The 14,887-nt window shown below is 42.3% G+C and overlaps 1 protein-coding gene across 7 annotated transcripts in view; it reads right to left on the reverse strand.

Moving 5' to 3' along the window:
• FAM168A (family with sequence similarity 168 member A) overlaps positions 1 to 14,887 on the reverse strand; it is a 203,157-nt gene that overhangs the window by 15,689 nt on the left and 172,581 nt on the right. For 4 of the 7 annotated variants that reach the window (XM_053203659.1, XM_053203660.1, XM_027039790.2 and 1 more), the window contains 3 exons: positions 11,115 to 11,195; positions 6,315 to 6,341; positions 1,210 to 1,335 (listed from right to left, as the gene is read on the reverse strand). In XM_053203659.1, the coding sequence (XP_053059634.1) occupies positions 1,210 to 1,335; positions 6,315 to 6,341; positions 11,115 to 11,195 (234 nt within the window). The remainder of the gene's footprint in view (positions 1 to 1,209; positions 1,336 to 6,314; positions 6,342 to 11,114; positions 11,196 to 14,887) is intronic. The other 3 variants (XM_053203661.1, XM_053203657.1, XM_053203662.1) reach the window with 3 other exon arrangements.

Below are 14,887 nucleotides of genomic sequence, written 5' to 3' on the forward strand. Positions count from 1 at the left end.
TATTCATTTAATCCACTTAATAGATTAATAATTTACTGAACTACAAACTATCAGGCTTTATCTGCAATATCCCTCTTAAGGGTATGTCAAGCTTCTGCTGGCACAACTTAAGAAAAAAGCACTCCCCACAACCAAAGCCAGCCATTCCTCTTTGGGACAGCTCCAACAAGGCACAAAGTCTTCCTTACATGGAGTCAAAATGCCACTCAGTAACTTCTAAACACTGGTCCTCATTTTACCCACAGAGACATCTTGTATTAAAAATCAGGTGTGGGGGCACCTGGGTGGCTCAGAGGGTTAGGCGTCCGACTTCAGCTCAGGTCATGATCTCGCAGTTCTTGAGTTTGAGCCCTGCATCAGGCTCTGTGCTGACAGCTCAGAGCCTGGAGCTTGCTTCAGACTGTGTGTCTCCCTCTCCCTCTGCCCCTCCCCTACTTGCACTCTGTCTGTCTCTCTCTCTCTCTCTCAAAAATAAATAAACATTAAAAAAAAGTAAACATCAGGTGTGAAGGTGAAACCATCAGTCACCCCACTGAACCTCAAGATGAACATAACCAATCTGATTGGCCAGATGGTTTCTGTCTTCCCTGAGGATTCCCTGTACATACCTTGCTCTCACAGTGTAGCTTCCACTCGGAGAATATTTCTCATGCAGGGGGCAATTCTGCCTCCCCAGGAGACACTTGGCAATGTTTAGAGATATTTTGGTTGCCATAATGAGGGTTTGCTGGCATCCGGGGATGGGGGTGAAAGAGGGTGGGGCAAGGCCAGGGATTCTGCTTAGCATCCTACAATGCACAAGTTAGCCCCCTACAACAAAGAATTTCTATCTGGTCCAGATGTCCATAATGGCAAGGTTGTGAAACCCTGTGCTAGCTAGAGGAGCCCTCTCTGTCCAAAGGTCCACAGGCCTTCAAATGTTCTTTCCTTTAAAATGTAGTAACAGTTCTTCCCTTATCAAACTTGTTGGCCAGGTGCATACTTCTTCCTCCCTCCCTCACTGCTTTGTGTCTCCCCAAAGCCGGGTACATGATCAAAGAGGATGACCTTCCCTGTATGAGGAAGGTCAATTTTTTGTGTGGGTAGGAGAACCTCTTAAAATAAGTGTCTTACAAGGTCAGTTTTAAAAGTGCCCTTTCCTTTCTTTCTAAGAGACAAATCAGTCCCAACCAAGGGGAACAAGGAAAGGAGGAGACAGGCTGTATTTACTGAAAGCCGCAGAGGATGCTTGGTAAGTTCGGTTCTCGGTCCCGGTGTCCACTGGGAGGTGGAAGGTGCCTTCAGTACCACAGGAAGACGAGTTCTGTGGCCAGGCCTGTTTCATCAGCAGAGTTGCTTAAGGGAAGACACAAGAATGGCATTAGGCAGAAATAAGAAGTGGGCACCACCAATCACAGACACAAAGCAAGGGTCTTGTGCTGGATGGAAACATATAACCCAAGGGGCCCTGTTCAGACACACAGGATGATTCAGCCTTTCTGAGATGGGCGAGTGGGTTGTGGGGAGTGCTGAAGTGAGCTTCCAAATGATTTGAAACCAAGGAAATCTGAGTTTACACTAAGAGAGCCAGGGTTTTCTATCCACTACCAAAACCTTATGAAGATGCCTATGAATACCACCTCCTACTGACATTCTGGCCTAAGGCTCTGGGATATTCCTTAGCTGCTTTCTTATGAATATATCACAACTTGGAGCCTTTGTGTACTGGGCCACATCAACCAAGTACTCATTTTTAATGTCTGAAATCTCACCTGGGGGGTATTTAATAAGTTGTTTTCAAAGAGAGACCTCAAAAGAATTATCACGTGACATGAACCTTGCTGGACTGCCATCTCTTTTAAAGGGACTGAGCTGTGGCGGTTCAGGAGGCATAGGCTGTCCACAGGGGCTCTTCCCATCCTTCTTCTTCTGTACACCCAGCTGGAGCCAGACAGATAAACATCTTGCACACCCTTTATACCTCCTATTGAGGTGCTGCTGTGCCCCACCTGAGATATCTCCTCATGAATTAGAGATGATCTGCTGGGCCATTAAGAAATTCTATGTCAAACTTGGGATAGGTGTAAAATAGAGATGAGGCCCAGTCTGAAATCTGCAGACACTTCTCAGGTTCACCTGAAGCTTAGCCTGAGAAATTTGAAGGATGATGTTTCATATGATCTGGAAGTGGGGAATGACTCAAAAAACTTACCTTCATGGTATCCTGTGGGGAAGGAGAGAGGAAAGAGGGTTTCAAAGGGGGGAAATGCCTAACTTTTTAGAGATTTCTCTTGATATACTTTCTCCTAAAGGAGAAACCATTCTTGACCCAAATTTCTATTTAGAGTAGGAAGAACAATTTTAATAGTATCTTTTCCACTCAAATAACATCTTGGGTATGAGGGGTTTTAAAGAACAGTAGCAGGATGTGGGGGCTACACTGCCAATAGTTGGATATACTGGAAACATTTTAACAAGGGGCTAAGGTGCAGCACGGTGGCATGAGAAGTATGCCTGTCCACTCTGATTCTGCCAGGGCAAGGACAGCCCGCCTCCAGAGAGATCCCATAACCCCTCTGCCCATCCAGGCAACAGGTAATGCCTCTGGTTCCTTCGGCCTTGGGAGTACTGCGGCCAGAGGAAGAGGTCAAGGACCCTGCTGTTTTGCCAAACTAAGGCTAGAAGTGTAGCTGTTCTAGGCTGACTCTGCGCTTGCATTAATGGCCCGCAATATATACAGCAGATGCTGAGAAATGAGAAGGAAATCATGGGCAGGAAAGTGACACTAAAAGGAGAATTCTGGCAGAAGAAATGGACACCCAGCAGAATTCCATGCAGAGTCCAAAACCTTTGCTTTGGAGCAAGACATGGCTCTGCAAACAATACAGGAGGAGGGCAGTCAATTTTAAACAATTACCTTGAGTTTCTTTTCCCCGGGGTGGGAGCAGGGGGTGGGGATTAATAAAGGATCCAATTAGTGTTGAAAAATCTTATCAAGATGTCTCCAAATTTAGAATCTGCCACTCAATGTGGCTGGAAAGCCCTGGTCACTCCAAACAACTTCCTAAAAAGTGAAACATGTAATTCTGAGAAGTCAGATGTCCTCAAGACCCTACAGGGTTCCATCAGGGAGCAGAAGGCCTGAATTTAGCCACATAAAATTTGGATGTCCTGTTCCAGGCCAGTTTTTTCCCCCAAGTGGTGCATACTTCACCATAATTTTCATCATAAGCCAAAAGTCTGACATCAGTCTGAAGGACTGCATGACAATTAAAGCAAATCAAGATTAACTAAAGAGTAACTGAAGCCTACACTGCACTCAGCACTGAGGGGAGCGCCACAGTGGACAGGAACACATGTGGGTCATGGTCATCGCACACAAGGTACTTATGGGCTAGCTGGGGATGCAACACAGCCACACGCCAACCAGAGAGTGAACAAGACAGCATTATGCACAATAAAATAACATTCCAGATTAACCAGGAAAGAAGCAAGTGCGACTGTGCCTTTGATTATGTCTTATCTAACTGATCAAGTGAACCAAACTGTGTATGTCCTGAAGAAGTGGGTATTTCCTTCTGGTTTCATTAAAAAAGAAAAGAAAACAAATATTGGGATTTTCTATGTTTCTCTCTATATTTGAGTACTTTATAATTTAAAACTGGACAAATATGAAGACTACAAAAACCAACAAATATTAGCTGTCAACTTGACTTCCTCATTGGTCTGTTGTATTGTGCCATATGATCTTCCTCTTCCATGTAAAATTCTAAAGTAACCCATTGTGTTGGTGGTAGCAACTGAGAGCTCAGTTGTGGGATAGAGACAATCCAACTGAAACTTCAGAGGCACAGTAATAGAGGAGGCTGCTCTGACAGGCATGCCCGCTCTTGGGTGCCATGAAAGGTACCAACTCCTAGAAATGTTCTACACTTTCAACTAGGTGGTAGTAAAATACAAGTGTATACATATGTCAAATATTACTGAGCTGTACATTTGAGACTAGTGCACTTTATGTACTACTGTATATGTATTCTTCAATTTAAAAAGGAGAGAGAGAGAGAGAAAGGGAGAAAGAAAGAGAGAGAGAGAGAGAGAGAGAGAGAGAGAGAGAGAACACACCCTTGGCAGTGAAGGGCCATGGCCCAGTCACAGCATGCTGCCCACATCCAGGTGCTGGGTTGTTCACTTCCCTGGATACGGGGCCCTCACGCCCTCTGACACTTTGAACAATCTGTTAAGCACACTTACAAGGAAGAGAGGCAGCAAGGGACCATCATCCTGAATAATGCAGTAGGTCAGGAAATCTGAGTTCTAACCTGGGCTGTGCCACTTACTAGCTGGGGGACCTTGGGCAAGTCACTTAATCTTTATTTTGTTGTCTCATAACACAGCAGTAATAACTTCTCTCTGATTGCTTCATATTGTTGACGTGAGGATCAAAGTGAAGTGTCATCCAGTCTTAACAGTTTCTAATTCTGGTATCTGCTCGTCTTCCATCCCCACAGTTATAGACAGCTCTAATTTAAGTTCTCATCAGCTCTTAACTACTACAACTGCTTCCTCATTGTTCTGTTTTTACACCTGCCAACTTCAATCTACAAACTGCAATCAAGAGACATTTCTAAGACCTAAACCTAATCACAAAATCTTAAGAACACTCCACGGTTCTCCACTGCCTACAGGCTAAGACTGAACTTCTTGTGTGGCATTCAAGGCCCCTCATGATCTAGCCCTGTGATCTCTCTAGTCTCTCACTGTTCTCACTTTCCAACCCTACACTATAGCCACACAAACTTTATCATTCCCAGAATATGCAAAGAAGTGTCACAGCACATCTCTGTATTTTTGCTCATGGTTCACTTTTCTTGGCCTGCCTTTCCCCAAATGCCACCTGGTAAAGATTTATTAAGCCATCAATCATGAGCTTGCCTCTACTATGAAGTCTTTTCTTTTCCCCACCCTTTGACCACAGCCCCTTCATATATCCCATATGGTTCGCTATCCCAGTTTCTGTGATTCTTAGAAACCCCTGTACTTGCTGGCTTGTCTGTCTCCCCCACTAAATTGAATTCCTTTAGAATAGGGACCTTGTGTCACTAGTCTTTATCTCTAAAGAGCCAGTGCAGGGTCTGCACAAAGCATTCTGCAAAGAGCAGAGCTCTGCACATACTTTTTAGTATTTCTATTTCAGATGCTATAACTAGAGGGGTGAGAAAGCATGAGAACTTCTCTCACTTTTTATGGAATCTTCTGTCCAAGTTCATAGATCCTGAGGCAAACAAAAAATGGACTCTCCATAAATGATAAGAGAGGTCTGTGACTGGCAAAAATAATAAAATTATAAGAGGATAGACTGCTAACATTAGAGGGAGCTGAGAGAACATCTGTAACAAAACACTATCTATGGCTTGGAGACATTAGCAAATTGCCCAAGATCACTCAGCTCACAGCAGTGGCAACGAGAAATTTTCACAGCTCATCTCCTGAAAGATGCGCCATACACAAATTCAATATTCAACATCCAAATAATTCAAGGTTAAAAGCTGAGAAAGTGTGCAGAGATTTTAATGAAAACATTGTCCTGAGCAGCCCAGGTGAGAGTAGTGAAAGTGGCAAGTCCCTCCCATGGTCCCTTACTGTCTGTGACAAAAAGGACCTAGTCCAGTTACACTGCTGGGACCCTCACAGGTGCCCAGAAGTTCCCGTGGTGCTTTGGGCCTGGAGTCCACACTGCCCACTTAGTTAGCACACTTGGCCCTCACCTCTCACCATCCAGGAAAATGCCCTGAAAATGAGCTAGAGCTCAAGATTTGGGCTAAGGGAACAGATTGTATCTAAAGTCAACCAGGTCTTTCAAACATGTCAGACTGCCAATGGAGATGGAAAATCTGATCCTGGGGCAGATTGTGTTTTGGGGTTCTTATAGGCATGATCCAGGTACTCCTCCACAGGAGCTGCCACAAAGCCAACAGAGAGGAGCCATACAGGCTGAAGAATTTTGTTCACTTGATTGTTTGAATTCAGCAGCCAGGTTAGGGTGAAAGTTTCTGACCTAGGTCAGATGGGACCCCGGAGGTGAGGAAGGGGAAAGACGCCTTTTAGTGCCATGATCCTTCATTGCTGCCCTAGGGGACGGTTCATGTGTGTCTCCAACCCATGATTTTGCACCATCAGACATGTTCCTGCATGCTTTAGGAACTGCTGCTGAGCCACCTGGGGGAGCCCAAGCCTAAGGGATGGGATTTGGGGAGGGAAGGAGAGGGAATCTACTGTTGTTACGAGATAACACATTCATAGGCCATAATACAGATGAGGAAAAATAGCTCTCCTACCATAAGCTGAATGCAGGAACTGAAACTCTGTTGGATAGAAATGTTAGTTGAAATTACCACTAAGAACTTGTGCAAAGTAGTATACATTGCAGTTACAAAAACAGACTGTCTCAAGATAGCAGTTTCCCCCAGGCTACATAAGAAAACAGTGAATGCACAGGGCGTGAAGTGTCTCTACCCTGGAGGGAATGACAGACTTGCCATCCAGGAAAGCCCATTCATTGAAGAGAAGCACTTCCTTGATGCCACTGCATCTTCCAGGCATCTGATCCAAGTTAGTGCTCTTTGAACTGCAGAGGGACTTCACACATGACAGAGGCTTTGTGTGTGAGAGGAAGTAAAGGTTCAGGGTTCAAAATCATCACCTTTGGCCTCTGAAGAGCTCTCTGTAAAGCCCCAGAGGGCTAGGACCAATGCAGAGGTACTTCATCACTTGAAACTTCTGAGGAAGTGAGGTGCTACAGGAGGGGCTGTAGGGTCAGACAGACTGGGTTTGAATTCTGGCTCCACTGCTTTTTAGCTGTGCAACTTTGGACAAGTTATTTAACCTCTGAGCAAAACTGGAGGCAGGAAGATTCAACTCACACAAGACTGAAGTGAAAATTAACATTTGTGCCATGACTCACACAGTGCCTGGAATATGGCAGGTATTCAGGAAGCACAAATTCCTTTCCCTTGCCCTTCTCCAGGTTTGTCACATACAAAACAGGAACAATTTGTATTTGTACTTCATAAAGTCGCTATGAAATCAAGTGAGACAGTAGGTAAAAATGGTTTATAAACACATCTCTTGTGAGGAGGTATTTCATTTCTATCTACATTAGTTATTCTGTTTATCCTTTTCTTTCATTTTCAGGTCAGATTACCAATAATGTGATACATCCTTTGGTTTTCAGATTCTGAGAACAAGTCTCAGTTGGCTCCTGCTTCCTGCAGAGCCAAATGGTCCTTAAATAAGATCCCCGAAGTCATTAAGAGCTTAGAAAAAAGCTCCACGTACCCACACTGCTTTCAGAACCAATGAAAGAGTGAAATGTTTCCCTGCATCGTGAACAGATGACATCTTAGAGTACTCAGAGCTGCTAAAAATAGCTCTCTCTGAAGCAACTTCTTGGTCTCCTTGAAGAAGCTGAGAGAAATTTAAACCTGAGAGCCTGGCTCTTTGCAGGCTTCTACCCCACAGGCATCTCTCAGCATCACAAATGGCTGCTTCTAGCAGGAAGCTGAGAGTAACCTACACTGCCCTTGAGCCGGCCCTTCCTCAGCAGGAGCTCCCCTACTGCAGTCAGGAGACCTGGTGAATGCAGAGGCTGGCCTCTGAAAATATGGAACAGACCAGTGGGGTGTGTCTAACTCCAAAGGAAAGGGATCTGCTCAAGGTCACATCGAAATCAGTCCTTCCAGCTTCTAGTTAGGGGCCTTCTGATACCATGTGGAAATACCACGCTCTACGGTGGATTGTATGGGTTTCTAAGGAAATGGTCAGGTTGCTTCAGTCACAGCTTAGAAATATGGTGAAATTTTGAAAACATAAAATTGGGGAAAATCAAGTTAGAAGTGGGATGATATTTGTTTGTTTTAAAATTAAGACCTAATCAGTACTTTATACACACTGGGAGCTTTCCAATCTCTCCTCTTTTTTTCCCCACAGTCCCAGGCTCCTTCTGTCTGTTCTCTCTAGTCTGGTTGCTCTAGTCTAACTTCTCAATTTCTCTCTGGCCGGCCACAGACCACATGCAGGTGTGGTGGCAGGATGCCTGAGTTTGGATCTTTGGGCTAATTCCTAACTCCTCTAAATTTTAGTTTTCCCACTTGGAAAATGGGAATAACAATAGTAATGACTTCAAAGGTTTGTTGTGATAGAAAACAAGTCAATATCCACAAAGAGCTTAAAATAGTCCCTGGTACATAGGAACCATTCAACAAATATTATCTATTTATTTTTATTCCCTGTCCTTCCACTTTCTTGCTAAACTAATCCTCAAACAGTTCCACAAACCAGCACCATAAATTCTGAACATTATGAGAAAATGCCCCAGTGCTGGAATTAGAGCCTTGAAGAATTCATGGCCTCCACCCTCAGTGGAGCCTCCTGTTACACGACTATGTCATCTGCTGGTGACACTTATCCTTCTCCTTCCAGTAAGGCTTTCACACATTGACCTCTCTCCTTAAGAACGCTCCCTCTATCCTTGTTCACCTCTCCAACAGCAAATCAAAGTCATTAAACAAGAACTCTCCACTTTCCACTGGACAATTTACTCTAAGCACATGCATCTGTGACCTTTCCTGTAGTCTGAGAGGAAGAGCTGCCCTCCTGTGTGAGGCAGCCCCGTCCACCTGCTCCCCCAAACAAAGAAGAGAACAGAGCTCTAGATCTCCCACCTCAGCAAAGCTTCCTTGAAGGCCTGGCTCTATCTGGCAGCCTCTCTGACTTATCCTCCTCATTTGCTCCTTCCCATCAGCGCTTACATGCTCACATGCTTAATCATGCTCACATCTAAAAAAATGCCTCCTTTAACCCCACCCTTCCTTGTTCTCCTTTCCCTTGTAGTCAAGTCTCTTGTAAGAGCAGGCTCTGTCTGCTAACTCTGCTTCTTCACTCCTGGCCTCCCCATTTCATTGACTCTGCTTCCGTAGGTCACTGGTGGCCTCCTGACTACACACACGCATCTTCTTCATCCTGACCTTAGCTGACCTTGTGAAATTACTCACCTCATTTTGTTTTAGACCAGATAGTTTACCAAGCCAATTCACAGATCTCACAGCATTTAAATTTAAATCATTTCTATATTGTGAGATACTTGATAATCAAAACCACCGTAGTTTTTAAGACAGATCTTATCAAATTTGATTAAATCTTTTATCAGGGTAAATTTCTGTAGCTTTCATTGTTTCTGCCTCCTATTATACATTTTTTTGGAAATATGTATCTTGTTGATTAAAAGTGAATATAGAATAAACTATTAATGCTGAGATAGAGACGTTTTAGCTTGTGGATTACTCCTACCCTCACAAGCTCTTTGAGGTCAATGACTTCAGCTTTCTCAAATCTGAATCACATGCAGTGTCTTCCAGAGTGCTTTGGGCATAGCAGGGCCAAAATAAATGTCTGTGGAATAACATACCTATGTAAAGACTTTAGGGGTTAACATCACTTATTTGCATAAAAATAGTACTTTGTCTCTCAAAAAAGAGGGAGCTCACGGTATGTACGTGTGTATGATTACAAAATGATCCTTACTTTAGAATGGGGCAACTGAGGTTCAGAGAGGTCAAGTGACTCTAAGGTTGTTAATTTAGGAAGTGACAGTCAGAACTCACATCTAGGTCTTCTGACATAGACCATGTTCTTCTCTTATTTAAATATTCCAGAAGAAAGGGAACGATGGTAGGATGAGTGCTGAATTGGCACAGAAAAGCATGAGACCAAGAACTCGAAGATCTGCCAAGGGTTCTAGTTCATATGCTATTGCTGCATCATTGAGTAATTTCGACAAAACACTGTTTATCTCTGGATCTCTCTTGTCAAGAGAAGGAGCTGAACTGGAGGATCTCTAAGGTCTTTTCAAGCTTTTTAACTCTAGAATAATCATTACTAAACAAGAACATGGCGGCGGGGTGGGGGGGGGTATGATTATGGCATTTAAGGCCTTTCCAAATCTGGCCCTTGGACATCTGTAGTTCAGATTCATCTATTATCCCCACCCCCACAGTGTGCTTCAACCATTCCCACATCACCATTCCTTTGCCCAGGCTCTACTCTGTTTAGAATGTCCAATTCTTTCCTTATGTGCTTAAAAGAATGTCTCCTGCTTCTCCCTCAGGTCTCTATTGCGAGACCCCCTGTGAAGCATCCTGTACCCTTTCATCACACCGCACAGCTATGAATTTGTTTATATGCCAACTCCCAAATGAACTAGAAGTTATTTTAGGCAAAGATGGCTCTTTTTCTCTATTCTAGTGTGGAGGACATTCAACAAATAAATACTTGTTGAGTAAATGAAGAGGAACTTACTTAAAACCATCTACACCCCTGAGGTAAGTAAGTAGCACATTTCTCTGAGAGAACTATTTTGTCCAAGGCCTCACAACTAGTGAGTTGAGTAATCAGGATTCAAACCCAGGACTTTCTACATGCAGCATCCAGATTCCTTCTCCGGCCCCTTGAGTGTTAAAGCACCCACTAAGTATGAGGGTTAGTATTGGTGGTAAGACCTCTGCACTGCTCCTAGCCCAAATGAGAACAATTTTTTATTTTTTTAACATTTCATATCTGTATCAATCTCTATCCAGGAATGGATAAGATAAAGGAATGCTAGGTCTTTGTGATTTGTGAAAAACAGGTTCCTTGCCTCAGCCTGAAAACCAGTTCTTTATCCTCTGGTGGCAAGTCTCTCACACTCTTCCAAATCCACACCCAGGAAGTCTGGTGTGTGTGTGTGTGTTTGCATCTGTGTTTGTCTCAATGGCAGCCTTAGGGAAAACTGAGCAAAGAACTGATTTGGACATTGTTTGGGAGAGCAGAAAAGGTTCTGTGAAGAGGATGCATGTTTCAGATATTCCAGCAGAGAAAAGACGGGCCAACCTTAAATCCCAAGGAGAATGGAGGAGATTCTATTCCCACCCCAACCCTCAACTGCCCCCAGTTCCCAGAGGGGACTCCCAGGAGAATCAGGCCTGGATGGGCGGAGTCCAGAGCAATTAAGGACAGGAAAAGGCCAGTGGGTGGGTTTGTTTTTCCAAACAGAGTCCCACCTCCCACCCCAGGCACCACTGCTGTCTTCACTTTCTCCTTACCTGGAGCATAACTGGGGCTATTGGTGGGGTACAGACTGGGATTGTAGGCAGGTGCTGCTGCAGGGTAGGCTGTAGGGTAACCTGTGAAGAGACAAAAAAGCCCCAATTAATTGGACAAGAAAAGGAAACAGAATCCAAGTCCCAGGGTTGGCCTTCAGCCTCTTCATGGGCCTTTTTTTTTCAGACAGTATATGTAACCAGCTTTTAGCCTCTTGAGAAAAGGCACCAATACCACAATCCTAATACATGCAGATTTTTCTTTTTTAAAAAAATAGCACAAGAAATGGGGCTCCTGGTGGCTCATTTGGTTAAACATCCGACTTGGGCTCAGATCATGATCTCACAGTTCATGGGTTCGAGCTCTGCGTCTGGCTCTGTGCTGACAGCTCAGAGCCTGGAGCCTGCTTCAGATTCTGCGTGTCTCTCTCTCTGCCCCTCCCCCAACTTGTGTTTTCTCTCTCTCTCTCAAAAATAAAAGTAAACATTAAAAAACAGTATAAGAATTGTATGTCTATGTACTCATTGTAAAAAAGAAAAAAAAATGGAAACACCATCAAAGTGTATGTGGTAAAAAGTCTAAGTTTACTCTCACATTCCTGCTGCAACACTACTCTACTCCCCCGAGGTGGTAACAGCTATCCTTCTGGAGAGTTTTCTATACATTTTATATATTCACATATATTCAGTGGTGTTCTGGTAAATATTTAACAACTGGCTTGAGGGGATTGAAGTGGAGTTCTATTTCTAGCATTTGCCAAGTTCCATGGTAGAAATACTCCCACCGTGGCCAATTTCAAGCTACCAATGTCACTGAAGGAGTAGTTGGGAAAAGGCGCTCACAACTGGCTCTAGAGGGTGCACACAAGCTAGATCTAGCCTGCCACTGCATGTTATATATTGTTGGTGTTGTTGTTGTTTAATTTTTAAAGGATTTTTTTTTTTTAAGTACAATCCACTCTCCAATGTGGGGCTTGAACTCACGACCCCAACACCAAGAGTCACATGCTCTACCAACTGAGCCTGCAGGGAGCCCCTTTTTTGGAAATTTTTATTGGGACAAATACATATACAAATTGTGATTTTAACCACTTAAGTGTATAATTCAGCGTCATTAATCATGTTCACAATGTTGTACAAACATCCCCACTATCTGTTACTAAAACTTTTTAATCACTCTAAATTCTATACCCATTAAGCAATAATATCCCATTCCCTCTAACCATAGCTCCTGTTAACCTCTAATCTACTTTGTTTCTATGAATTTACCTATTCTAGATATTTTATATAAATGGAATCATATACTACCCTTTTGTGTCTAGCTTCTTTCACTTTAGCATAATGTTTTTGAGATATGCCCATGTTTAAGCATGTACTGAAACTACATTCCTTTTTAAGGCTGAATAATTATCCGCTGTATGTATATGCCACATCTATTTACCATTTATCCTTTGGTGGTTTCTGAGGAACCACCAAACTGTTTTGCATTGTGGCTATACCATTTTACATTCATATCAGCAATGTATTAGGGTTTCAATTTTCCCATATCCTCAGCAACAGTTGTTACCTTTTTTTTTTTTAAATTATAGCCATCCTAGTAGGAATGAAGTGGTATCTTGCTGTGATTTCAATTTGCATTTCCCTAATGATTAATGATGTTGAGCATCTTTTCATGTGCTTATTGGTCATCATATACCTCTTTGGAGAAATGTCTATTCAAAATAGTTGCCCATTTAAAAAATTGGGTCACTTGGTTCTGTTGTTGAGTTTAAGGAATCTTTTATATAATCTGAATATTAAACCCTAATCAGGTATATGATTTGCAAATATTTTCTCCCATTCCATGGGTTGTCTTTTCCTTTTGACAATGCCTTTGATGCACAAAAATTTTTAATTTTGATGAAGTCCAATTTACCTATTTTTTTGTTTTGTTGCTCATGCTTTTGGTGTCATATCTAAGAATCCATTGCCAAATCCAAGGTCATGAAGATTTAACCTTATGGTTTCTTCTACAAGTTGTATGGTTTTGGCTCTTATATTTAGATTACCAATCCATTTTTGTAAATGGTGTGAGGTACGGGTATATGTAGTTTTATATTCTACTTTTTCACTTTAACATTGTAAGTATTTTTCCATATTAACTACATATTCTTCAAAAACATTATTTTAAACATCTTTATGATATTCCATTATGTAGATATCAAATCATTTAACCATGACTCTGTTTTTAGATGTTTAGGTTGTTTGCAAATTTTCATTATAGTAAATGCAGCTATGAGAACAACCTAAATAAATCTTTGGCTAAATCTCTATTTTAGGAACGATTCTAGAAGTGAGATTTCTAGGTCAAAAGATAGTGCTATTTTTAAAGCTCATCCATTCAACAAATATTTGAGTATTTACTCTGTGCCAGACACTGTGATGCCTGTACTTGTGGAACTTATATTTTAAAAAGGTAGGAGAAGGCAGTGGATAAATAGTAAATATGAATAAACACAGTCTAAAGTGCTATGGAAAAGAGAAAAATGGCAGGGTAGAGAGTGTAAGAAGTGCCAGAGTGTTGGACGGAGGCACTGCCATATTGAATAGGGTAACCAATATAAGACACATTGAGAAGGTAAGATTTTCACAAAGACTTGAAGGAAATAAAGTTACCCAAGCAGATGGCTAAAGAAAGAGCATTTCAGATGAAGGAAAATGTACACAGCCCCTAAGTGGAAAGCCTATGGGATGTGTCCGAGGAACAGCAAAGAGGCCAGTACGGCTGAAGTGGAACAAATGAGGGGGACAGTAGTAGTAGAGGAAGTCAGAGAGGTAAAGGGCTGGACAGTTCACACAGGGCCTCATAGTCCTATTGAAAGGACTTCACTTTCATTCTGAGTGAAATGAGAAGACATCACAGGGGTTTGAGCAGAAGAATAATATGATCTGACTTTCGTTTGAAAAGGGTCACTCTGATCACTGTGTTGAAAGCAGAGTATAATGTGGGCAGTGTGGAGAAGCAGAGACCAGTTAGAAGGCTACTGCAAACTCGTAGCAATAGATTATGGGCCTCAGATCAGGGCAATATCAGCAGAGGTGATGAGAAGTGACGTGCTAAGAGTTTTCACATACTTTGCCAAACTGCTTCCTAGACAAACTATCAATTTGTACTTGCACTAGCAGTAGGTAAGTGCCTGTCTCACTGCTCCCTGCAGCTTTTTAATGCTCATTGGTATTTTGACTGATGATGGAAAGCTGATTTTAAAAGTCAAAGATTAAATCCCTAAATCCCTAAAAGCTTCTTTGGGATTTGTAAATATTGCACTTTAATAATGTATCTTTGTTAGTATGCCTTTCCCTAAATCTTTTCCAACTCCAAAGAAAATTCATCTCACTTTATCCCTCAATCATTTTCTAATTTCAGAACCAAGGTACATAACTTGTTGTCTCTTAATTAGCATCATGGAGATCTGCTACTTATCAAGAAGAAAGTCAGGGCTTTAATCTGAGAAGCAAAGTGACCCAGTCTCCTAGCTGAAATCTATATTCAGCTTCACGTGAGAGGACTGTGAGGCCAAGGGTAATCATACCCCTGTTTTGTCATTTCATATGCCTTTTGCTTTGGGGGGCAATTATAGGATCTCCCTTCAATGTTTCCAAGTAGAATTATTTTTCATTCACTTGTGTTTGACAGATATAAGATGGCTGAATAGAACGAACTTTATTTGATCCTCCAACCCTCTTTGTTTTATAAATGACATCCTCAGGCTGAGAGAAAGAAAAGGGACTGCTGA

This window comes from Acinonyx jubatus, chromosome D1 (assembly GCF_027475565.1).
Source record: "Acinonyx jubatus isolate Ajub_Pintada_27869175 chromosome D1, VMU_Ajub_asm_v1.0, whole genome shotgun sequence".
Taxonomy (NCBI): domain Eukaryota; kingdom Metazoa; phylum Chordata; class Mammalia; order Carnivora; family Felidae; genus Acinonyx; species Acinonyx jubatus.